This window comes from Actinia tenebrosa, unplaced genomic scaffold (assembly GCF_029948245.1).
Source record: "Actinia tenebrosa isolate PJP-AT-01 unplaced genomic scaffold, QUT_ActTen_1.0 PGA_scaffold3__52_contigs__length_22856419, whole genome shotgun sequence".
In the NCBI taxonomy this organism is placed as follows: Eukaryota; Metazoa; Cnidaria; class Anthozoa; order Actiniaria; family Actiniidae; genus Actinia; species Actinia tenebrosa.
Genome location: NW_028292580.1, coordinates 15,376,626 through 15,403,168, shown reverse-complemented (window position 1 = coordinate 15,403,168; position 26,543 = coordinate 15,376,626). Strand labels below are relative to the sequence as shown.

The window sequence follows — 26,543 nt, the reverse complement described above, 5'->3', positions numbered from 1 at the left end:
GGCACTTTGAACTAGGTGCTTATGTCAGGAAAACTCATTTAATCCCAAAAACGTCATGGACCGATATCAGAATCAATAGAAATTCATCAAAGCTTGTAATTTAGTTGGCTACTAAGGAGCACAAAGACAGGTCTACAAGTCCTGTTTGTTTTTAAAAGCTTAACTGCCGCTGACTAGTTGTTTGCATACGCCCCCCACATAACACACTGAACATAGTGTTATTGATCTTTGGTCGCGAAATTTGCAATTATACAAGCCTTTTGTTTGACATTTTCAATCCAATTCTGTTGCATTTTGTTTTCCAAAAAATATTAATGTTTGCGTCATGTTCAGTTCTCTATGTAGGATATGAAAGTATTATTGAACATTTCGTACAAAATTTAATAGATCAGATTGAGATCTCGTGAGAAAAAAAACCAAGACAGGTAAGAAGTCTAGCAAAACTGATTTTAATTTAAGAAAATAGATGCCAGGATCATAAGCAAACAAACACATTCAAATGCTCAAGCTATAGTTCTTTGTCGCTTTATGATTTAAAGATGAAACCAGAAGCAAATCAGGTCAAAGCATCCGTGAATGAAACAGTCCTTTTTTAAGCCTGGAGGAAGTTACAGGCCAAAGTATTAAGTTAAGTAGATGGAATTTTTAAAAAAACAACTCTTATATGGCAACAAAAACAATTAAATTTTATCTCGAAAACACAAGAATATGTGATATTTCTTGTTTGAAATTCACACCTTTGCATTTATTTTACGACTAAAATTACTTCTAGATTTGGGTAAACAACTACGAGCATCACAAACAAAGCGAAAATAAAGCAAAACATCTGTGCTAAGTTTGATGGAAGACATTGCTCAAATAGCAATGGTTTGAACGGAACTTGCTTTTGAAGCCTGAAATTTTATTATTATCGTTTGGAAATCAAATCACGTTTCTCAGTCTTTGGTTCTTTTAGATTTGGAAAGCAAATCCCATACAGGCAAGTACCAGATTCAATATAATTAAGCTACTAGTTCTTGATGAAAAACAAAGCTTTTATTTGGCATTGATATTTTTGGCCCATTCAATATCGGTCTATATTGTACACTAAGCCGGACAGGACAATGGCAGCTCTTTTAATCTCTGAGTATTTATGACCAAAACACAATTAAAAACAAAATCCATGTGTTTTATGATCAGAGAAATTCAATTACCACTAAGATTTCATTAATATCCAAAAAACATTCGAGCAAACGCTTTAAAATACATTTGCATTTTTTTAGCACAGAAACACTAATGCCACCCTCTCAAAAACGTACAAAACTGACCTAATTTTCAAAAAAGTTGCTTGTTAGTAAACAAAGTCGTTAAAAAAAAAGCATTACACCTGGATAGATTTCTTCAATAATTAAAGGTTTACGGAAATGAAGATTGACGAGTATTTAGATCGGAGCTTAATAAAAATGAATGTAAAGGAAAGATATTTAGTGTTGTTTCAGTACAACTGAAAATTTTATGGCCAATTATTCAAGACATTTATTAAAAGTTTTTCGTAATGAATTACCAAATTCGATTGATATAAAGTCCTTTGTTCGATGGCAACCTCGTCATATATCGCTATTATTACGAGGATTCTAGGAGAAACATCATAAAAGCTGTCAAACTTCTAGTGAGAGGCCATAAATTATTCTTGCGCCTGTTGGGTTTTTGTACAAATTGCGTTTGGTTGGTGATACAATCGGGTATAATATTCTCGGAAGTAGTAAACATAAATAAGAGGCCGTGGATTTCTGGGACGTTAAAGGCGGGAAAAAGATAACAAGTCGCACGAAACCAGGGACGGTTTAATAGATGAAGGTACTCGCAATTTTCTCTATAAAACGTTTAGTTTTTTTAGTAACGTTCTTCTTCAAAAATGATCAGTCTTTGCTGTTGTTTTCTGTCATCGAATAGTTAGCAACATTTTTTTACAGAACGAATTGCTCATTTCGTAGTTTTCCGGATATAATTAAAGATAACATCAAAATTAAGTTTGGAATGAAATGTCTAAGCTAATTGTAACATTGTGGAACTGAAATGATTTTAAACCAAAATCCTTAGAGTTTCCTTTCTGGAAAACATTAAAAGAACCGACCCTTTTTGTTTTACTATTCGTGTTATGTACCTTTTTCATAAGAGGTTATCGGATTCAAAAATAGGAGAAAGCCTGCTTTAAAACAAATGAGAAACCACGGCTTGCACCTCGCGTAACAAATCAACCGGCGGAATTAAAAGTAACCTGCATTTTGCCCGCTTTCGTCCGGAAACATCGCAGAATGGCGAAGTTCAAAAGATTCGATAAAGCAACGATACTGAATAATTAACGAATCGACATGTTAGTCGGCCATATGAGACCTACATGCATTGCCATTACGTGATCGTCATTATCATTTTAGCCAGTTTTCTTGAAAATACCATACTTTAATGGGGGCGGTTAGTGTTATGCTGGTCTGTATCTGTCAGCGATTGAAAATAAACCCTTTCGAAACTCAGTGAAAAACCTATAGCTGCACTCAGTATACCTTCAGACATACTAACATCTGTAAATTTGTCAATTTGTCAATTTTCAACTTATGCCTTTTACGAAATGACACCTGACATGAATCTTTGTAGGGTTACAAAAATATGTCAACACATAATTACAGCATTGTCAAAATATTGGCTTTTGAGCCAAACAAAGAGTGAAAATTGAAGGTGGAGATTTATAAAGCGATGTACTCGTCGTTGCTAAGCGACAGGCATGATTAAGAAGGTGTATAAAGTACACGTGGGGAAATTATGTTGCGGTTAGAAATTAACGCTGGTTGTAATAATCATGATGAATGAGGAGAAAAATGGACAAGGAAACACAAGGAAAAGGAAGAAATAGAGTCAAAGAGAAACGACTCAGTTAACAATATATAAGATTAAGATAGAAGACAAAATTTAAAAAAATAAGAGGAATAAAAAAAAGGGGGTTTCACGTTTCGAGGGAAAAAGACAAAGGATTTACTAGGAGTTACGATTCAAGATAATTCGGCGAGAAAACTGAAATTGGAAAAAGTAAAACCGGAGGAGTTCAAACAGTTAGTTAAGTGGAAATATATGTGAAATCCGCCCCTGCGTTTTCATGGGAATAGCCAAAACATCACGTGAGAAACTTTGTTTACCTGAGTCATTCATCGCCTTTTTTCTAAAGTTTAATGGAATTGACTGTAACGAAACCCTCCCGAAAGGGATTGTAGGACTTTTGAGATGGCGGGGTTTTTGGTTTTTGTCCTGTTTTCCATTGACCTTTGGAAAGATAACGATGGATTTTTTTTACTGACCAATACGGAGGACAAAATTCTTACCTACTTGTAAACAAGAGTAGATCAGAATGACTGAATGGCTCGTTAGCTCGTTATGTAGTATATGGTAGTACAGCTCATTGCTAGAATCAAATAATAGAAATTGTTTTAATAAGACCCAAAACTTCATCAAGTAAATCTCTCATATCCCCCTTAGAATGCATTCTTAAGAGTGGCTGTCCGTAACGGTCGAGAATGGCGGGACAGCGAAGGAATTTTCAAATTTCTCATATTTTGTCAGAAGACAACCTTTGGTAAGCTCTTTTAAAAAATCCAGTTTAAAACTTCAAGCGCTTTTTTATTTTGGCGAATTTTACGAAAATCTAAAACTCGACTTCCGGTTCGCTCTGGACCGGTGTGAACAGCCCAAAATATTACCCATATTTAAGAAGGCCTCACTCGTTCAAAAATACTCCTATCGATCTGATACTTTTTCAACATTTTAACTATCTATCAGACTCCAAAAGGGATAAATAATATTTTTGGGAAAATGTTTTTTTCTCGCTTTTTGGGATTTTTTTTCGATGGCATTTCAAGCAGCTACGACGCGAAGCAAATTTTAGCCTAAGTTGAATGCCCTAAATCATCACCTGGTATATATTTTATTTTCACTAAAACTATATGATCTGAAAGCTTGTTTATTGTAATTCTTTTCCTGAAAGTATCAGCTTTGGAACGCAAATACGTCCTCGCGATTAATCGACTCTTCTATGTAGCATACGGCGGTCTAATTTCGGATTCAGAATCAAAGCGCCTGCTTTATAAATACTCAAAAACTTTCTTGGATCACCCAGAATGAACATTTTAATCGTAAACAACATTAGTTTGATGACTGTAAACTATACTCCAGCTATATATTATTGACTTATTCTTTTGTACTGGAATGTTTTAGAGAGTAAGGACTTAAGCGTACGAATTCTAAGTTAGAAAAAAAACCTTTAGACCCCATCAAACGCAGGGTTTTTTTATTTTTCTCTTTTCTTTGTTTTTGTTGAATATACTTGCTCAAAATCCTCCCAAATTTCAATTAGTTCCACGTTATTCGTAGAAAAAACAAACTCATTTTCGTACTTTCTCAAAATTAATGGAATAAGTCAGAGGACATTATGATTGAATAAACAAACTGAATTAGTTGAGAAGCGTGGCACGTGAACGTCGATCACTTGTACCTTTCTTGAATTATATGAACTAAACAAACAACCTTTATGTTTTGTATTTTTTGTCTTTATCTCTTGTCAAAATTAATAATAACTAGTGACTAAAGTGCGTGCAGTTGCTTTCGTACTATTTCATTTAAGCCCCTTTCCCGATAACGTCACACATTTGATCCGCATCAACACTGCCTACTCTGCTTTTTTTCCCTTCTCTTTTGTTGCTGTTTTTGCTTGTTTTTATATGGGGTTTCAGAATTGATTGATTTAACTTGATTCTAAATGAAAAAGCCAAAAATCGTCCTTGTTTCATTAAGAGAAGTCAGTGGCTAACAAACCTGTTTCCTTTCCTATTCATTCGCCTAGAATAAACTGTTTGACAGGAACAACAAGTATCTTTTTACCAATAATAATAACATATTATATATATATATATATATATATACAGCCATTTGCAAAAACTATGGCCGCTTCCAATACATATACGAGTATATCGAAAGCATATCAAGTATTATGGGATATCTTCCACTATATATTTTTCAAGTTGTCTATCATTAGGGCTTTCTGGAAAAAAATATCAAGAATGATATCCCGCCCTGTCTGATATACTTTCGATATAGTTGTATTTATATTTGAAACGGCCATAATTTTTGCAAATGGCTGTATATATATATATATATATATATATATATATATATATATATATATATATATATATATATATATATATATATATATATAACAAAGTATGTAATGTGGTCTATACTGGTGAAACAGTGCTCGATGCGTAGGGATGCAGAGCAACAGATATATAGTAAAGATTGGATTAAAGACGAGACATGTTCACTGTAACTCCGAGTTTCGTGCTTACGCACTCATCAGACAGACGTTTTTTTCAGAATGAGTGGCCGTGTTGTATCCGATATACAAACACGAGGCGTAGCCGAGTGATTGTATATCGAATACAACACGGCCACTCATACTGTAGATTGCTTATCAAACGTCTAGGTTAGTTCCTTTGTGTTTCACTAAAATTTTCAAAATTGAAGTGAATCTGGCCAAGAAAATCCAAGTTTAAGTTTATGCAAATGAAGACGAATCTATATCAGATATAAAACCTCCTTCATGGTCGTGATTTCTATTGTGTTTTCCTCATTAATTATTTATTAGTTTTATAAAAAAAAAAAAAAAAAATATATATATATGTATATCAAATTATGCTTTACAACATTAATGTTTATAGCCAAGATTCAGGTAATAGCTGCTCAGTAGGCAAGCTAATCGTCGAGCTGAGCAGCCGGTTTTTTTTTTCTTTTTCTTATTCTTTTTTTTAACATTTTGACAGGAACAATTGTATGGTTTCTATCAATTACAGCCGCAATAGTAAACTACATTCTTAATTAAATGAAGGTATGGTGCTCTGGCGGCGGCTGCGTGCGAGTGCGAAGATTCTCTGTTCTTGAAAAGCATTTTTCTCTTGAGAGATGGTCGAAATCTCTTGAGAAACAATCGCTATTTGATCTTGCTAAGGCCGTCAAATACAAAGCTTGGAAGAGGGGGTTGGGGTTTCTACCGACCCTAAAATTCTCGTCTAGTAATATGAGGACCTCGGATTTATCTGCTGAAGAGGCTGGGCTCTCAAAGAAAATAAAAAGTCTGACCGCTTTATCAAAAAACAGAGAACCTACTTGGTCAACAAGCTCAACATTGAGTAAACCTTAGGAAGAAAGTTAAACCCAGAATTTGTAGAAAAGGTCATGAGACGTGCTCGAGGTCCCGACGGCTTGCGTCTTTTCAAGTACTCGGCCAGACCGTCCCTGAAGACCTTGCTATCTCCCCAAACGCAATAGAGGAAGATGATAATTTTCCCAGTACAATACTGTAGAAGCAGCTATCTCGACTTTCCAACCAGGGCCGTAACCAGAACTTTTACAGGGAGGGTGCACATCGAATAAAAAAATCGGCGGACCTTAAGCTTTTATGTGGGGGTGCACGTGCACCCTGTGCCCCCCCTGGTTACGGCCCTGCCAACTACAGCACCCTGTCACTTACGACCAATACGATATATGTTCCAATGGTGAAAAATGACAGACTTAGAAACTCTCTAGGTAACAATGCTGCAGATTTTCTGTGAGGCTCTAGAGTTACATGTTCCTGTTCCCCTAAAAGAGCAAAGCACCAAATACCTTGAATGTAGTTTACGATTGCGGCCGTAATTGATAGAAACCATACAATTGTTCCTGTCAAACAGTTCATTCTAGACGAATGAATAAGAAAGGAAACAGGTTTGTTAGCCACTGACTTCTCTTAAAACAAGGACGATTTATAAAAAACAGAGTAGGCAGTGTTGATGCGAATCAAATGTGTAACGTTATCGGGAAAGGGGCTTAAATGAAATAGTACGAAAGCAACTGCACGCACTTTAGTCACTAGTTATTATTAATTTTGACAAGAGATAAAGACAAAAAATACAAAACATAAAGGTTGTTTGTTTAGTTCATATAATTCAAGAAAGGTACAAGTGATCGACGTTCACGTGCCACGCTTCTCAACTAATTCAGTTTGTTTATTCAATCATAGTGTCCTCTAACTTATTCCATTAATTTTGAGAAAGTACAAAAATGAGTTTGTTTTTTCTACGAATAACGTGGAACTAATTGAAATTTGGGAGGATTTTGAGCAAGTATATTCAACAAAAACAAAGAAAAGAGAAAAATAAAAAAACCCTGCGTTTGATGGGGTCTAAAGGTTTTTTTTCTAACTTAGAATTCGTACGCTTAAGTCCTTACTCTCTAAAATATTCCAGTACAAAAGTATAAGTCAATAATATATAGCTGGAGTATAGTTTACAGTCATCAAACTAATGTTGTTTACGATTAAAATGTTCATTCTGGGTGATCCAAGAAAGTTTTTGAGTATTTATAAAGCAGGCGCTTTGATTCTGAATCCGAAATTAGACCGCCGTATGCTACATAGAAGAGTCGATTAATCGCGAGGAAGTATTTGCGTTCCAAGGCTAATACTTTCAGGAAAAGAAGTACAATAAACAAGCTTTCAGATCATATAGTATTAGTGAAAATAAAATATATACCAGGTGATAATTTAGGGCATTCAATTTAGGCTAAAATTTGCTTCGCGTCGTAGCTGCTTGAAATGCCATCGAAAAAAAATCCCAAAAAGCGAGAACAAAATATTTTCCCAAAAATATTATTTATCCCTTTTGGAGTCTGATAGTTAGTTAAAATGTTGAAAAAGTATCAGATCGATAGGAGTATTTTTGAACGAGTGAGGCCTTCTTAAATATGGGTAATATTTTGGGCTGTTCACACCGGTCCAGAGCAAACCGGAAGTCGAGTTTTAGATTTTCGTAAAATTCGCCAAAATAAAAAAGCGCTTGAAGTTTTAAACTGGATTTTTTAAAAGAGCTTACCAAAGGGTGTCTTCTGACAAAATATGAGAAATTTGAAAATTCCTTCGCTGTCCCGCCATTCTCGACCGTTACGGACAGCCACTCTTAAAAGCCTGTTACATGGATGGTGAAACGTTTATCGGAATCTTGCCGTCTGCAACATAGTTGTGAGAGAATTTCACCATACAGCATATAGGTCTTTTACATAAACAGGATGCATTGCGGTCCAGCTTCGGTGCACACAACACCATTTTAGGGACGGATCATTAGATAGTTGATGGGGGTGGGGGGGGGGGAGGGGGGGGAGGGGGGTTGCGTAAATCCCCCAAAAAATATCGAGCAAGCACTTTAACCTCAAAAAAATATCGTGCAACCTCTTCTGCTAGAAGAAACATATCTAACTGTACGCAACAAAAAAAAAACAAACAAAAAAACAAAAAAACAAAAAAAAACGTGTAAACAATAAAGGGTTGAGCCAAAAAAATATCATGCAACCAAAATTCCTGCAATTCACCCCCCCCCCCCCCCCCCCCCCCCCCCCCCTCTCAATTATCTAATGTTCCATCCCTTAGGCAACATGGAAAAAAAGTTGTCTGTCCTTGAGCTAGACCACAATATACCCAATATACCGCCTCTGATGTTTGCTATCTTATGCGGAACTGAAGTTCTATACAAGTCATTTATTACTAAGCCTTTAGATTTTTTTAATAACTTTGAGTAGAGCAAGCGTAGATTACTTAACCTCAAAGAACATCCTACGATGTTTACACCGGCACAACGTTCCCGAAGCACTAGTGATTAATTTAATAGGTATATAAATTATAAATATTTTGAAAGTTTGGTAGTTTGATAGTGTCTATCACTATTCCAGATCAACAGGACATATCAGACTGGCTCATTTGTAACGCGTAAAATTAAAACTAATTAATTTCTTTGATTTCTATCCAAGTATTTTTTAAGGCAACAGTTAAGATTTAAAATAAATGGTGGTGGACAGGTGATGCATCTAATAAGACACTGATGTCCTCGTGAGATATAACTCACCCGAAATATTTTTTTGGCTATTAGGGTCAGAAACAATCATATCTCTAATGACATTATAAAATTTATTAGAAGATAACAAGGCTTAGTACATTTCATATCTTTTTGCTAGCATCACGAAGGAAGTACCAGTCTTGATTCCTCATTCTATCAAATCCTTTTTCTTTTCAGCTTTGGCAGACGTCATATCACTTCCTTTCGTCTTGTTAGGTAAGGCAAAAACATTCAAAAATTATTTTAAAGTTCTAAAAAAAAATTTGAAAAAACCCCTGAAGACCAGAGTTAATAACTCTGCTGAAGACCGAACAGAATATGGTATTTGCAAAACCACAGCGAATGTTGACAACTTCAGCGCATTTGCTTTATCGTAATCACCTAATGATCGAGTCTTAACACTAACAATAGAATATAATCTACGGCAAAATCGAAGGCCACAGTCGGCATTTTTCAACTTTTGAAGCTGGTGTTTCATTAGCGTGTAGTAGCATTTATATGACCACGTGACTTCCATTGCGCATGCCTAATCGGTCATTGATATTATGTTGATTTCACTGACTGATGACTTGGCCGCTCGAGTTGTTCTGGCAGATATTGGTTTTTGATTTGTTTTAATTTCCGCATTCAAAACTAAAATCTCCTTTCAAAAAAACGTATGTGTCCATGACATTTTAAAGCTTTATTAAAAAATATTATTTGTTCGCTGACTGAAACATCCTTAGGCTTACTCCTGCTAAAATCTAATTTCATTCTTCTTACTTTCCATTTTACTTTCTAATTTCGGAGTTTTTGATGTTAGATGTTTAATATTTTATTGTTTTTTTCTTTAAATTCGCGTGTCTTCGTTAAAGTACTAAAGTATATTGCTAGATGATTCATAATTGAAAGAAAGAATTCCAAGACCACTAATCCTAACTACAATAATTTATTTAACTGTAGTAAACCTTCCTATATAAATATAATGTGTGCTATTAACCAAGGTTTAAAGTAATTTGAAGAGAAAAAAAACTACCAATTAGAAAATCTACTACATCTTTTTTCGGTAGATTACAATTTATCTACGAGAAGATAGCGAAGAAAACACCAAGATCCGATTTCCTTTTCGTTAGAGTTTAATGTGGCTATACAGAAGCCACCTTCACCAAGATTACCTTCATTACTAATTCAGATTTAGGTTCGGCTTCTTAGTGGTTCATTACCGATATTAAATTGTCTAAGATAGTTAAGCCGAAATGATACGATTTCACCTTACAAGGATTTTATTGGTGGGTAGGTGAATTACGAGATCAAAAGACAATATATCCTTGATTATTAACGCCCAGTAGATAGGGTTACACCGGTTCTATCGTGAATATACATGAATTTGGGCTAGTTGCTTGTCCATTTGTCAACCGCGGTCAGTCGTTAGGCCGCTATATGGATATATAGCGGTGCTGTTTGCTGGTATTACGAGAGATATGGACTAAACATTACTGTATTGAATGTAGTCTGACGGTAGATACTTTCAAATGTTCAACAACAACAAGATATTGGCTTTGGCGCTGTTATACGAAAAAGGTATCAGGTGATTTTTCTCAGCGAACTAAAGCTACTGGCGGACAGGTTAGTTCAAGATGAAATATTCTGAAAATGAAACACTATAATTACCGACAGTGAGACAATTTTCAGGGTCTTCTGGAATGAATTCTTATGAACAAAATTTGACTATAAGACCAAAAAGATTGCAGATGAATAAGAAAACGTTTTTCTATAAAATGATCAATGTGTTATTTAACCCCAAAACCGAGGAAAATAAGTTAAAGTAAAGTTAACTTACCAATGTAGATTTAACTAATTCAGGGACTGAATAGAATTTTAAAAAAGGCGAAATTATTTTTTTAATTAAAAAAATTAAATATGCTTTTACATCACTAAAAACACCTTGGACAGTGATCTTAAAAAAAAACCAATAGCAAAATTTTTGTTCATAACCCACTTGAGAGAACTGAGTATCTAACCACACTGGGAGAGACTATGACAAAAGAGCCCTCTAGCAGAAAAAAAAAAAAACACGTTAGATTGAAAATAACGCATGAAAAATGAGAATCTCTATACAAAGTGAAATACTTAAATGAAGTGAAGAAAATAATTTCGTGGGAATTGGGTTCGCTTATTGAGGCCAATACAAGCAACAGCTAAACTGAAATATCGAAAAAGAACTTGAGAATTTTAAGCCTTTCTTGGTCGCTTGCAGTACAGGAAAAGTGATTTTAAAATGACAACTTGTAAAGATGAAATTTATCTAAGACTCAATTTTGGTTTGGAAATATCTATAAGTCGACTGTCTTGAATTTTCTGAAAAATTCTATGCGAACTAAGTATTTATAGTTTTTAAAAATACCTATATTTCACACCAAGCCGGTAATAATAATAATAATAATAATAATAATAATAATAATAATAATAATAATAATAATAATATTAATAATATTAAAAGAATATTGCTATAATTATAAAACAAAAAAGAAAAGATTATGAATATAAAATAACAAATCTATATAATATATACTTATTTATCTATGAAGACATATTTGTAAAATAAATTAATAGCTCAAAAGACGAGTCCAGCTCTTCACACTGATATAATACTATATTAAAACTATACAATTATTATTAAAATCTAAATATTTCTAAATTTCCGCTACATTGGCGTTAAGATTAAAGTCATTCAAGAATTCATTGTCCATAAAAAAAGGGGTTCGTGTCCCCCTGACACACATGTGTACTGACTTAATTATTTCAAAAGATAATCGAGTTCTAATCCATGTTATAGTACTTGCATATGTGTCCCCTGTCTTCTTGGTTAATTTCTCAGTAAGGTGCTTTAAAAAAATCTGGCATTCTGCCCCCATTCCTCCATTTGTACCAAAAACTAAGGGCGTAAAAGTTCCCATATCGACATCGATTACTCTTTGCTGGTACTTTCTCTTTTTTTCGCTTTCTTGATCCTTGAAGATTGTAGAAGTGGATTTGTTTTGGTTGCTCTTGGAATTAACATGCGATACTCTTACATCAAAAAATGCAGTTACTCTCTGTGCCCAAAACGATCCAGCTTTGATGTCGAGCCTTGCATCCTGACTTGTGCTAGTAGATTTTAGATTAAATTGTTCGCCATCCAATGGGATAAGCTGTGACTCCTTTTGAACGTTGTTGCAAACCTTGTTTAAAAGTATGGCAAGTAGATCACGGACATTGTCATGCCTTTGTGCAACAAATCCTCCCTTTTTACAAGATAGTGCATGGCTTACCGAAAAGGTTGTACCACAAGCTCAGGAACTTGGTAAACCCGATAACGGTATATTATAACGCAGACAAAGAGAATCTCTGAATTCTTGTTTATTCAAAGTAAGTCCCTGTTCTTTAATTGGTATCGCATTGAGCCATGAGCTTGCTCCTTTGTCTCTTGCTTGGGTTACTTTGACGGAGTATGTCAGGTGGTAATGCTGCATCGATTTCATATTATTAATAATAATATTAATAATAATTTCTTTTTTCTTTTTTCTAATTAATTTGAATATTAACAATCAGTAGCTTTAATAATGCATTATCGTAGAATCCTAGCCAAAGAATGTGATCAAAATCTATATATACAATATCTAAATATATTTGCAACAAATTAATAAATAAAATAAATAATGATAATAATAATAATAATATTCATTGATTATTGATAAATGTCTCCCACTTATCTGGATTTAAGAAAAAAACTCAAAGTTGCCTTTCAAGTTCACTTAAACGACATTTGGATTTGGATGAGGCGGAGGAAAATTTACAATTGTGTAGGGCTTTGTAAAAAAATTTAAATGAACAATTGTAATCAAAAATTTTCTTCATTACCTATATTTTAAAAATAAAGGGAATTGTATGAAATTGAATTAATGAATAGCAGTAAACTGAGCTGAAGTGTTGAAAATACTTTCCTTCTACAAGAAAGGGTGTTACATTTGATAGCATAGAAAGATTAAAAATAGTATTTCTAGCGTTTTCCGTGTGCCTAATAATTTTTTAAATCATTTTCTCTTCTTCAAAAAAATTTAGTTTCTTGCCTTTCTCTTCGAGGTAATGAATGCTATAATACACGCAATCAATTAAAATACAATAAAATCTTGTTAAAAAAAAAAAAAATATATATATATATATGTATGTATTATTCACATATCAGAAATCCTAGTTTAGAACAGAATCTAGAAAAATAGTCACTATACAACTACCAAAGAAAAGCTAAATTATTAATGCCAATGCCAATATTTTAAAATTTTGATGTAATGAATCATTTGCGGCCACCAGACAGGATAAATGGGATTATTAGTCTCCCTTTGGCGGTAGAAGATCAGACAATTAGTGGCAATTCTTCCATCAATGCATAAATATTGCCACCATTTGTTTTTGAAAAAAAAAGTGACAGTAATCTTCCATGCTGAAAGTGATAGCCGCGCGAAAAACCGTAAAACCAAGATTTATAAAAACAGCAAATGTTATGTCTCAAGAAACCACATTGATTAAAAAACTATACCTAATGACTCGTTCCTTTGCTGTATAAGAGTTGTTTGATCATTTGAGGGGGGAAATTTGCAGGACTGGATTTTCAACTAATTCTCTTGTCTTATTAAATATAAGGAAAAAGAAGGGAAATCTCCTTCAGGAATAGAGCGGCTTGATTATAAGCAAATGTTTAATGAGATTGGTATTCTCTCTTGGCTTTTTTATTTCTGTTTTTTTTTATTCACCGTCATTCTAGCGCAGAATCATCGAGTTTTAAGCTTCAACACCTTATATTTTTCTTAACTGTTTTTTTCTTTTTTCCCCTTCATCCTTGTTCTAGTTTTATTTCAATACAGAGATTCTTTCTACTTTTTTTCTTTTACTTTAATAGTTTTCTTTTATTTCATTTTATAGCATTATTTATTAGCTTCAAGACTATATTTTTTATTATGTACTTCCTTTCTTCCTTTTCCTTACTTCCTATTCTTGATCCTATTCCTTTATTTCAATAAGAATTCACATGACCATCATACTAAACGCAAATTGATCCAATTTCACAAAAAAGCCGTTTTGTCTACATTTGGATGATCATTCAAAATAGAATAAAAGTTTTGCACTCCAAGCCCCCTCAAAAACCCACAATAATTCATTAAAGACTGTTTTGTACAGACATCAGCCTTCTTAAACTCAGTGAAATAAAGTCCACATCATCGTGGGAGAACCAAAAACTAGAAGTGTTTCCTGTTTGGGCGGTTTTGATTCAAGGCTTCTAAATGACCACTATAGTGTAAGCAAACTACAAAACGCATAGCATTGCGGATCTTCTATTGAAAACAATTCAGCAAATAAACAGAAAAATACTGAATACTCCTCGATGCAAGGTATCTGCTGTGCTGTGCTGTGTTGTGTTGCGTTGCGTTGCGTTGCGTTGCGTTGCGTTGCGTTGCGTTACGTTGCGTTGTTGTGCTGTGCTGTGCTGTGCTGTGCTGTGCTGTGCTGTGCTGTGCTGTGCTGTGCTGTGCTCGATGTGTTCATGCAAGGTATCAAAATATAGTTAAGATTTTCTAGTGACCGCATGATCGTAGGAAACCGTACCCGTGGGTCACCCGGAGCGGTTTCCGGTTCCCTGTTATAATGCGTCCCCTTTCACCATTGCGTTCTTAAGTTCCACCACTGGTCCTGCCGTACATAAGCGAGTAAAGAATTATTTAGAGAATTTCCCCGATTTATTTCGCTTCAAGCTTCTCTAGGAAGGGAAACACCCCCCTCCCCCCCCCCCCCCCCCCCCAATTCTTAAACCTTAACCTTTCTACAACTTAAAGGCAATAAAATACTTAAAAAGATTGTACACTCTTTAACTGATTGGTCCTCTGACTACTAACCACAACCATAGGGTTTTATAGATGATACGATGGAAGGATTATGCCTCAAGGTTTTCCCGCCAATAATTGTCTGCCCGAAAAAGAAAAAAACGGGTTTCCATGGCTTTAACTTAATCTTAGTTGCCGGAGCCAGTAAATAGATGCACACTTTCATAAACACTTGACTAAAACCATGGAAAGACCGCCCTATAAGAACCAGCTGAAAACTGAGTCTATTGACAGGCAACAAAGACTGACAGAATAAAAATTTTCACTTCTCTCTTAAGGGTTAACTTTCGAATATGGTCTTTATTCAGATGCGATTTCAAACAGAAAAAAATATGAAAAAGGAATAATGAATATAACAATAAAACCTTATTAGGAGCATTTTTCAACGTCTCAAGGATCTTACGACAATGAAAGAAAAACAATTAAATGAAGAAGAAAGAAGAAAGGAAGGGGACAAAGGAAGGAAGAAAAATGAAAGAAAAAAAGAGAGAAGAAGGAAAAAATTGTATTTTAGCGGCAGTGCCCTTTTTCAGAAGTGACTTGTCAATAATTTATGCAAATGCTCAATGTGACATGTCAAATCTTCTTCTAAACTTTAGTGTTTACAAGTTAGAAAACGCCAACGCAATGCATAATGCATTCGGCACTCGTTCGGCACTAAGTTTAAAAGAAAAACAAATTACTCGTTTATTATTTAGTCTAATTCAAGGTGGTTTAGTTTCCCCCTCACAATTCCAAAGAGATACCTTTTCCTTTACACTAGCCATGTTCATATTCCAGATAAAATAGTTTCATTTTTCCAGTAAAAAATTACTAAGGATTTTCATCTTTAAAGCAATGAGTTACAATACAACACAACACAACGCAACGCAACGCAACGCAACGCAACGCAAAGCAACGCAAAGCAACGCAAAGCAACGCAACGCAATGCAATGCAATACAATATAATACAACGTTCGAATGATATTACTTTTTAATTCTAATTTCGAATCAAAATAGATTTCTCTACAGCCTAATTACATAACCTCCCAATATAATCTACAGTGGAAACTTAATTTCGTGGGTTTTACGTCAATAGTTTCCTTAGTTATAATTAACAGTCGATAGATGTGTACCACCGACAACTATTATTTGGTCAACTTAAGACAGCAAAATTGCATATAATCTTAAAAGAACACGGTAAACATCACCTGTTATGCACAGATTCATGTGGCATCACTTTCAGCTACCTACTTCAAGGACATGATGTTGCCCCATAATTCCTAGCCTATATATATATCTTTTACAGACTATACTCACACGAAAACAGACTGTGAATTTTAAAGCGCCACGCCATTTGAATTTGGGTCTCATTTCGATTTTAAAAATCGCCTTAATATCCTAAAACTTCTACGAGGTGAGTAGTGCTAGTATTATTCAAAATTAGATATGAAAAATGGTAAATCAACCGTTCAATTTATTTTGGGATGGTCTTTTTACGGTCAAACTGAGACTTTGCACGGTGAAATCGCTCTAAAATATCCAGTACTTTTTAGCAAAATTAGAATTGGCTTAAATTTTTTTTTTTTAATATTATTCATAATATAATTTTTGTAGTATTGAAATCGATTTATTGGAGTAAACAATGCCTAATGAAATTCAGGATTTCAAATTATCAATTCGCAAAATAAACAATACAAAAACAGCTTGCTGAAAAAGACAAACAAGAGTGGAAAAAATACATATGTAAAATTTGAATGGATGCGGGATCGAAGCAGCACTTGACATTTCAGTTCGAAATTAAAGGCAACATTATTTCACCAACATGAATAAAAATAAAAATAAAAAAAGAAACAATTTGTAGGCAAAAACACATACATTATCAATATCATTCCGATCGATACTCAAACACGCATATGTAAAGATATTGATGTTCATTTGAGAGTTTGTAACGGGAGATGTCTAGACATACGTTGTTCCAATAATTATTCAGAGAGACTTCAAATAAACATCAGATTAAAAATTCTTGAAAAGCCTAAACCTGACAAGTCATTAAGGAGAAAAGGGACCACACGTCATTGATCTCGATAAAGCTGAACTCCATCAATATACAGTAACTGAAATTATAAAATTATAAGGTATAAATATATTTGAGGCGTAAAGACAGGAAAGTACTTAAGCTCTAGTGGGTTACGTGCGCCAAAGGAACTGACGCGCAGATAAATGAAGTTACAACTGTCACTAGTTTATAATTGAAGATTAGGAGTCACTCAATTTGGACACTTCACACCAAAAATAACTCTACCGCTAAGGGGATTCTCTGTATTGCTTTACGTAAAAGGAAAGTCTAAAGACGTTAAGCACTAAAATGCGCTGTTATTTTCTTTGTTGAAACTTTGAAAATTTAAGTAATGTACATACTTTTTTAAGGGCTACTTTAAGGCAAGAAACAATTTTACCATGATGCATGCTGGTATATATCTCGTTAAGTTTAGGAAATTTTAGCTAAGAGTGAAATAGAAGTTTTGAAAATAATAATTTCATATTGTGAAAGTTCAGTCAAGAACTGAGTAACAAGAAGAACTGACTGAAATAATATGAAGTCGGGCACTGTTAGAACGATATTACACTAGCTTTCGCTGAGAAGCCATTACCATGAAACAGGTTGATTTGCACGCCTAAGTAGCGAATCATGGATAGCATGTCCATTAAATTATTAATGATACGATATAAATTAGCAGAAGACTTCACTTCGTTTCTTTTTTTTTTTTTTTTTTTTTTGTTTGTTTTCCCCTCTCGCTATTCGTTATTCAAGGCTTCGTCCATTCGCTACTATTTTCGAAATTTTTTTCCTTACTGATTTTATTCCTAATCATACGAAAACAGACTCAGTGCAGAAATAAAGTACCTATTACGTCATGTTTTCCGTCACTCTTCGTCGCATGATCGTTATCCTACGCCACAACTTCATGAGTCTCGAAAAACAACTGCCAAGCTTGGTATGAATTATTTATATTAGTGACTATTGGTCTCGTCTTTTCGCTACTAATTTCAAAACACCGGATATCATATGACATCAGTTGGCGTAGTAGTGCCTCTACAGTCTTAGAATTTTTATTAAGCCGGCGCATTTTCCAAATAGGCAAAATTTTACTCAAAATCCTATAACTACGACTGTTGAAAAGAGGTAAGTTTTTACATTGAAATTCGCTAAATGGTGTTTCTATCTATGGTACTTCTCAGTAACATTTTCATTTAAATTGGATAAACCTACTCAGTGAGATGTGTTTATTTTTATTTTTCATATTTCGTTCATTTTTTTAATGTTTGTTGTCAAGCCGATTATAGATATTGATATGAGATCCTTTGTAGCAAACGTAGAAACGAATTTGCCGAGATGAAAATTAAAAACTCTTATATTTTTTAATTCTTTTTCAATATTCGTACGACTGTATTATGTTTACGTGGCCATATGAACACTAAGCTAAACTATAGTTAGCTAGAGCTCCTCAAAGTCTAACTTCAAATATATTTTTTCTGGACAAAAAATAAGTGCGTTTTCAGAGATCACATGACATGTGCCATTTTCTCAGAAGTTCCATGCAATTTTATATGATTATCTGAAAATTTACTTTTAAAACCCATTTACTGCAGGTTTTTTCGTGCCTAACTATGGCTTAAGTGAAATTTTCATCCTACTTTAAATGTGATCATTTTTTTGTCGTTCGACAAAAATACCAGAAAACTACATTGATCGCTTGGATACTAGATCTGAAACAAATCATTACGCGTGGTCTTTCTGCCGCTTCAAAGAAGAACGGCCGAGTTAAATTCAGCAATTGAGCAACAATACTAATGAATCGAAAATTTCATTAAGAACCGATTCAGTTAAGGTAAACACGAATTAGACAAAAAGTAAACTTTAGGAAGAAATTACTGCTCCGTTGTGAGAATTTTCGACGCGATGAACATTTCAAAAGTGTACAGAATAGCAACGATGAAAAAAAAAATTAAAATTTAATTTCAATTAAAAAAGACTATCTCTATATAAAGTTAGAGTGGGAAGGCTAGCTCATTTCAGTTAAGATATAATAGCCTTTGTCTTCAAACATTTGGTGGCTTGTGGTTAACACTCGTAATTAAATTATATTTTCCGGCCAATAATTAAAACATGAAATAAATAGGAAAATGGAAAAATAAAAGGGAATGAGCAGTGGTTCCTAAGGGTGGCTCTTCTTTCGCTGGATTCCAAATGCAATTTAGAAGTTGATTTTTTTTTTTTTTTTTTTTTTTTTTGAGGTAGAGAAACTGCAGAAAGCAAAGAAAAACCTTTGAGGCATACTGAAAATAGAACCAAAAAAAACACTCTCCACGCATGACACTGAGTCCGAAATAGAACATCGACGTTTTAGTTATCATATGGTATACTTTCTCTTATCACATTTTGGCTGTTCGAGATACTTGAGACGACGTTTGTCTACATTCGAAGATAGGACTCGAGATCTCACTTATATATTATTCTGCCATGGTCGTACGGCAACCATATTGATCGAACAATGGTCTTTAGTGTTTTTTTTTTAGTTCTCGTGATCATAAATACCAGTACGAGATCTCATTTAACATGGCGCTAACAGTGATTATAAGCTGCCCTAATTGTGATAATATCCAACGAACACTTTACGAAAAATGAAAGTTAATGACATTAGCAATTGATAAACGAACTTGTGGACTTTTATGAATCCTGTATCCTGATTGGCTATACTGTTATAGGAACACTGATTAGTGAGGCCCATAAGAGAAGGAAATTACATATTCAAAAATGCGACATGCCTCGGGTTTGGCTGAGGCTATTCTATTACTATATTATATATTTATCGACAACGGGATGTATTGATCTTTAGGCTATGTACCCATAATTCGTTCATGCTGCGAGTCTAATTGAATGATAGGAAGAATAACAGTCATTCTTAATATGTAAATATTAATGAGGTAATGATAATACGTAGTGGCCGCGATGCTTTTGAGGTTTTTTCTTTTTCTTTTTCGTTTGGGGGGGGGGGGGGGGGGGGGGGGGGACGGACGGAAAAGTTTCGTCCTTAACAATAATCCACTCATGAATAAAGATGGTTAGTCACAATTGAAAGTAAACACATCTAGCTATTATCGTTCTACGATTCTACAGAATAATTCTTTCACAATAAATTACCAGGTACTATAGTTTATTTGATTTTTGAAGAAAGAATTATTAAGCACATGGAAGATTTAAACAAAGAACAATACTAAACCACGAAAGGTTAAAAAAATATAGTATGCAGACAAATTCGTCCAAATAAATAAATACAAAAGTCAATTTCTTTCATTAATTTTGGTCACAATTAATTATAAAATAAAGCGATTATATCGACTAAGTTTATTTGAAGGAAAAACTCGGTAAAATAAGCGAAAACATTTCTTTAAAATTTCAAATGGGATTCAAAAGCAATCATTGATATGAATAGGTACGTCGGGTTTTTCCATTTATAGAACTATTCTTTGATAGCAGACGTGTTGATTGTGGTATAGCGCGATACAACCACATCTTTTGTTCTTCACACCTTGATATTCCTCAGAGGAGGATTCGCGAGAAATTGGAAAATCGAGTCCCTGAGCATGGAATTTAGAAGTTTTGAATAAGGCTCCCTGTGTTTGACATCAAATTTAAAGTAGAAGAAATGAAGTTAAATGGTTAGGGGGGGTTGGGGGTCGGGGGACTGACCACCCCCTCTAAATTAACCCCCTGCACTTGTTGTTACAAGTTTGTTACTGAGTTATTCCTTCAAATAAATTTAGTCGACAATTTTAATTCAATTCACTAGTGTTATAATTTTTCGTATTCATTAATAATGATTAATAAATTAATTGAGACGAATAGTAAGAAATAATTTGTATTGATCGTAAATCTACATGCAAAACCGAAGGTCTTTGCTTAAAATAAATTTAGTCCATAGTTTTAATGAAATCCAATAGTTACAACATTTCGTATTTATCTATAATAACTAATAAATCAATTGCCACGAATAGTAATGAATAATTTGTATTGACTGTACATCTACATGTAAAATTCCCATTAAATCAAAAAGGCGAACAGAAAAAAATAAAAAAACAACAGAAAATGAAGAAATCAAAAGGTAGTACATCATTATTTAATTTGGAGATACAGTGATCAAATCTGATTTTTTTATCACCAATTATCTAATGCATGTTTAATAAAGACACACTAAAATCTAAAGTTTCTTGAAGGCATATCGCAAGATAAGCAAGCAATAGTCATTTAGTACTTTCTGATATTTTGCCTAAAAAAACGGACGAAAGGTGAAACGCATTACAATAAAATCAACCCAAATTCATTATTTCCAGGAGCAGGAATATTCCATTTCTTCGATATTTGTTATCACTTTACTTTTCCTCTAAATATTCCACTTGTCTTCTCGACTTCCGGCATTTCACAGCATGATTGGAATCAAAAAGTGATGTTCCTTTTCTGGGCTTATTACAGGTGCAGCGCACTTTAATTTTACCTCCGGCAGAGGGACAAGATTGACGAGAACAAGTTAAAAGACCTTTGGACGATCTACTCGATACGACACAATTCCTTCAAGGTCAAAGGTACTGTAAGGCAAAATCCAGGTTTAATTTCAAGCGAAAAGACTTGAATTTCTATTCCGAAAAATCAACAATATGCAATTTTGATACAATTATATTTCGATCAAATTCGTGGGTCATTTGTGACAACAGACAGCTTAAATGCTTTATATTCGATTGCAAGTTAAAATAAAGGTATAAGTAAGAATTCTACGAATTCATAAATACCAGATATGTGATGCTATACATAGTCATTATTTATTTGCTGTAAAATGAAAGTGTGTCTTTATAAGATTTTCGCAATGCCTCAAAGCAAAATACTGCCAAGATCACATGAAAAACCGATGGAAACAGTTGGATTCAGGCATTAAAGTTTTTAACAAAATGTAATATAATTTTTCATCTATCCTTTGAATCCTTTCGCTCGAATGCGTTATGCTTCGCATGCAGATTTTTCTTTTCATTTTTTTACCCCCCAAGTGTAAATGGAACGATTGAAATAGGCGTTCCCTAACCTAAATTTTCATGCAATCAGTAAATATGCTTGATGTTTCACTAAACGTTAACCAATCAAATACTCGAATGTTAAACAATTAGGCTATGCTTTGTAGCTGCGGTAAAATAAAGACGATGACCCTGTTTCTTATTTTAATTTTATAATAGATCAATTCAAAGAAACAAACAAAAACATATAAAATTTTGCATTTACCCTGCCTAATTTTTTTCAAGTATTTTTCTACTTGGAAAAGATTTCGTGAGCAAAGTGCACTAATGAAATCATTCATTGCGATAAAGTGGAGTTTAAGTGATGCCCTGTCAGATTTCAGACCATTCAAAAGGTGTTTAAGTTGATTCTTTGTTTGCTAACGCACCAGGGATCTTAAAGAGCATCTCATCCATATGGTATAGGCTTTCAAACCACAATAATAGCGATAATTATTACATTTTTACATATATCGTGGAGAATAAAGAATGTCTTTCTACGGTTAACGTCATAGTTTGTAAACCAATAGATTCATCATATATTACCTTTGAAAGGCTTTAAATTTTATGTAATTCAGAAATAACTGGTATTTATATTTTTAAACCTTTTCTTTTCAATCTAACCCCCGACTCATTTTTCAGTACAATTTCTTTTCAAAATTTACACTTTTTATTCTTCTTTACTTATTTTATGGCTTCCCTTTTCGTTTACTTTTCTTTATATACTTTTTTAAAATCTATTTTCATTCTTCTTTTGCCCATTTTATTCATTTTTTCCTTCTATTTTATTTCAGTTTACATTTCTCATTTGCATTTCTTTCCTTTCCAGTTTTCGCTCCTATTTCTACTTATTTTCGCTCGAGTATTTATTTCTATTTTCAATTCTATTACCTTTCATCTCTTTCTGTTGCCTTAAATTTAGGTTGCCCAAATATTTCCACATTAAATAATTTTAAGTATTCATGGTTTAACTTTTTAAAAACCACAAGTACACGATAGGATATTAATTAGTCTTTCCATAATGAACATTACAAACATTTGTTATGAAGAGACTAATCAATAATTTTTTTTAATAATTTAGAATAATATTTTTTAAAAACTAATTAATGACCTGTGGTGTAATTGTATAACATTTCAAATAATATAACATTTCTAACCACGAAAATAAAACGACCGACAGTCGACCTACAATGAAATTATCTTGAATGGACGCATGGAATACAAAAGAAATGCAACAAATTAATAATAAAATGTTAATACTGATAGGAGGTTCTTATGTAAATAAAGTATGATTTTTGTATTTTCATGTTAACATACACTCGAATTCAAAAGGTCAATAATCATTGACATACCAAAACGCTGATTATAACATTTTACGCAATCGTGTGAGAAAGCGAGTCGGTGTTCAACAATTTTGGGAGTCAGACGTCTTTTGCATTGGTATAATTTGGGTCATCTTCCTTTGAACAGGCTAAAAAAAGGTAGAACAGAGGTGTTACGATTGTCAAGTTAGGCAAGAAACGTACGAACGAACAGGCCAATAAACGAGCGAACAATCGAACAAGATTGAATGAAACCTAGCCACAAAAGTACAAAGTAGGAAATCAATTAGAGGTGATTCGGGTAGTCGAGTGATGGCTAATTTCATCTTTCAGTCAATTAGTAAGTGTAACCGCAATTTTTTTAAAGGTCTTAATTTATTTATGATTTTTCTTAGATAAAAGTGCTAATCAAGAAAATACAGCGGTACAAGGTCGTTGTCGTGAACAGTGCTTAATGCTCTTCGAGACTGCATCACAGGAATCCCAACAGTGAATGCATGACACTACAATCAAGGCGAGGTCGAAGATATATGCGAAAAGATGATAAAATCGTAACTCTAAACGTGAGTGGTCGAAAATTTAGCACATGGGAAAGTACCTTAAAGAAATACCCAAACACCTTGTTAGGAAGCGAGGCTCTCAAACTGTTCTTCGACCAGGAGAAGAAAGAATACTTCCTGGATAGAGATCCTCATATGTTTCGTTACATCTTGAATTATTACAAGGTTGGAAAGCTACACCTATCGCTTGAGGATTGCTTTGATGCATTTCAAGAGGAGCTTCAGTACTTTGGCATATCGCTTGATGAAATCAACGACTGTTGCTATGACGAAGAATGTGTCAATGCATTCAACCAACCCTATGCTTGTCCATGTAATGACGCAATCTCACCGAGAACCGCTGGCATCAATACACGAATTCGCAGATTCATAAGGACTGTTTTTGAAACGACCGAGACAAGACTTTCGCGATTTGTTCAAAGTTTCATAACGACTTTGATATATTTGAGTGTAATATCGACAATTGTCGAAACAATTGAGTGTAAAAGAGGGAAAACATGTGCGGAAGTTTATCAAAAGGAGTTTTTCATTGGAGAAGCGATCTGTATGTCGATCTTTACATTGGAATATATCCTAAGATTTTACGCCGCTGAAAAACGATTCAAATTTGTTGTGGAAAAAATGAACATCCTAGACCTACTGGCAATCCTCCCTTTTTATATTCATCTGTCTGTGCAATTTATAGCTGAAAAAGAACCAGCCTTACTAGAAAATACAAATGCACTCGTCGTTCTCAGGATTCTAAGAATGTTCAGAATACTGAAACTTTCTCGTCACTCAAAGAAGATGAGAAAGATGGGACACGCCTTGAAAAGAGCTTTCGTGGACTTGGGTTTCCTATTCTTTGCATTCTTATTGGCCAATATCTTATTCGCAAGCATACTCTACTTCATAGAACGGGGGAAATCTTCCAAGCAGTTCACGAGTATTCCTGACTCCATGTGGTACACAATTGTTACCATGATGACTGTTGGGTAAGTAGTTTTGTTATGATGTCATGATCATGCGCAGTGGAAACTGAGTAGACCTTTCACGTGACTCAGTTGAGTAGTTTTCGCATAACCCAGAGCGTATGGATTTCTTGACACGGAATACAACACGTGTCCGCAGGAGGATCCGTGGAAGCACGGGGCTCAGAATTTGCCTCAGCTTCCCTCGAGAAGAGTATAAGGAAACCCATAACAGCGGTGTAGTGGGAGAAACGCGCAAGTCCAAAGCCTTATTTAACCCTACTCAACCTTATTAATCCTTTTTAATCATATTTGATACCTCTAGTTATGGTGATTGTATACCAAAGACTATACCTGGAAAGTTTGTCGGGTCTATCTGTTGTCTAATGGGTATTATCATGCTGGCCTTGCCGATCCCTATACTACAAGAGGGGAATGAACGTGAGGAACAGATGAAGAATACAAAGAACTCGCCTTCAAGAAAATGTCCTACCAAAGCAAACTGCCATGTCGACCAGCCTGCTACTACTTCAAGCACCACTCTGTTATAAACCAGTGTAAAAAATAGATAGTCAATTATATCAGGGAGGTTATATCCAACCTTGTACATAAGACAGACTTTTAGTAACGACCCCTTGATCTTGAAGGCAATACGCCGAAAAACCTTGAGTTATATCAAAATGACCGCCTTGAAATACAACAGACTTTTTGTAACGATGCCTTGATCTTGAAGGCAATACGCCGCCGAAACACCTAGCGTTAAGTAACGACCACTTCATTTTAGAGGAATACACCGAAAAACCAGAATGACCCCCTTGAAATACGACCAACTTTTGAGTAACGACTACTACATGTTGAAAGAGTACACTGAAAAACCTTAAGTTAATTATATCAAAATGACTCCCTTGACAGACAACCAACTTTTGAGTACAAAATGAAATACGACCAACGTTTGAATAACGACCGCTACATTTTAAAGGAATACACGGAAAAACCTTAAGTTAATTATACCAAAATTACAGCCTTCAAATACGACCAACTTTCAGTAAAACAATTACTATATCTTAAAGGCATACGCCGGAAAAACCTATTGCTATACCAAAATGACCACTTGAAATACGACCAACTCTTAGTAAAACGACCACTCAAAATTTTTACGATATAAATTATCTTATTATAACTACACGACCACCTCGTAAATGCGACCAACTTTTACTAACCATTGCTTCATATCGAAAGAAGGTATAAAGTAGAAATATAATTTTATTATTTATATTAAAACGACCTACATGGAAATGCAACCAACATTGCGAAACCTTTCTTTGTAACGACTACAATCGTTAAAAAAACACCTGTAAATTACGACCACCACATCTAGTTTAAAAAAATAAACCCTAACTACAAGTAATCGAGCCTAGTAAGTAAAGACGAAATTTTATCGAAATAACAATCAGCTATTAGACGCTCCTCCTAACTTCTCATCAGAACAAAACGTGACCAGGGATTTGTTCTTTTATATTCTTACCTTCTCTTTACTTTCCGGGGGGAAAAAAGACCGTTTAGTTAGATTAATCCAAAACCGAAAAGTAAATTATTTGAGTACTTTTGTTAATGATCGTACTTAGCTTAATCAATCTAATATATGGTTCTTAAGACAAATTATTCTTAATTGGATTACCTTAAACTATCACTACTGGCAAGAGAGGAATTCACATCCTAAACTATTTAAAAGTACCCTCAGGGAGGGTGGGGAGGGTGGGGGAAGGTGATTCACAGCAAATTTTTTTTAATG

The 26,543-nt window shown here is 34.2% G+C and overlaps 2 protein-coding genes across 10 annotated transcripts in view; one reads left to right on the top strand and one right to left on the bottom strand.

The window, feature by feature from the left end:
* LOC116294482 (uncharacterized) overlaps positions 1-26,543 on the bottom strand; it is a 103,930-nt gene that overhangs the window by 74,673 nt on the left and 2,714 nt on the right. For 2 of the 3 annotated variants that reach the window (XM_031702084.2, XM_089035381.1), the window contains exon 4: positions 3,351-3,430. The gene's annotated coding sequence lies outside the window, so the exon portion shown is untranslated. The remainder of the gene's footprint in view (positions 1-3,350; positions 3,431-26,543) is intronic. The other variant, XM_031702085.2, reaches the window with a different exon arrangement.
* LOC116294487 (A-type voltage-gated potassium channel KCND3) lies at positions 303-26,159 on the top strand. Of its 7 annotated transcripts, XM_031702100.2 has the most exons (5): positions 303-425; positions 9,120-9,158; positions 21,351-21,460; positions 23,637-24,775; positions 25,077-26,159. In XM_031702100.2, exons 4-5 carry the CDS (start codon positions 23,739-23,741, stop codon positions 25,300-25,302), a joined length of 1,263 nt encoding a protein of 420 aa, XP_031557960.1. In that variant the 5' UTR covers positions 303-425; positions 9,120-9,158; positions 21,351-21,460; positions 23,637-23,738; the 3' UTR covers positions 25,303-26,159. The 7 variants fall into 7 exon arrangements, with proteins under 7 accessions (XP_031557960.1, XP_031557964.1, XP_088891512.1 ...); XM_031702104.2 differs by lacking the exon at positions 21,351-21,460; XM_089035386.1 differs by lacking the exon at positions 303-425 and having other exon boundaries at positions 9,001-9,158.

What these genes read in the sequence shown, in the direction of transcription:
- LOC116294487 (XM_031702104.2), top strand. Translation starts at nt 23,739, where the DNA reads ATGACACTACAATCAAGGCGAGGTCGAAGATATATGCGAAAAGATGAT. An exon ending in GTTACCATGATGACTGTTGG is followed by an intron (nt 24,776 to 25,076) that starts GTAAGTAGTTTT and finishes TGATACCTCTAG; the next exon opens with TTATGGTGATTGTATACCAA.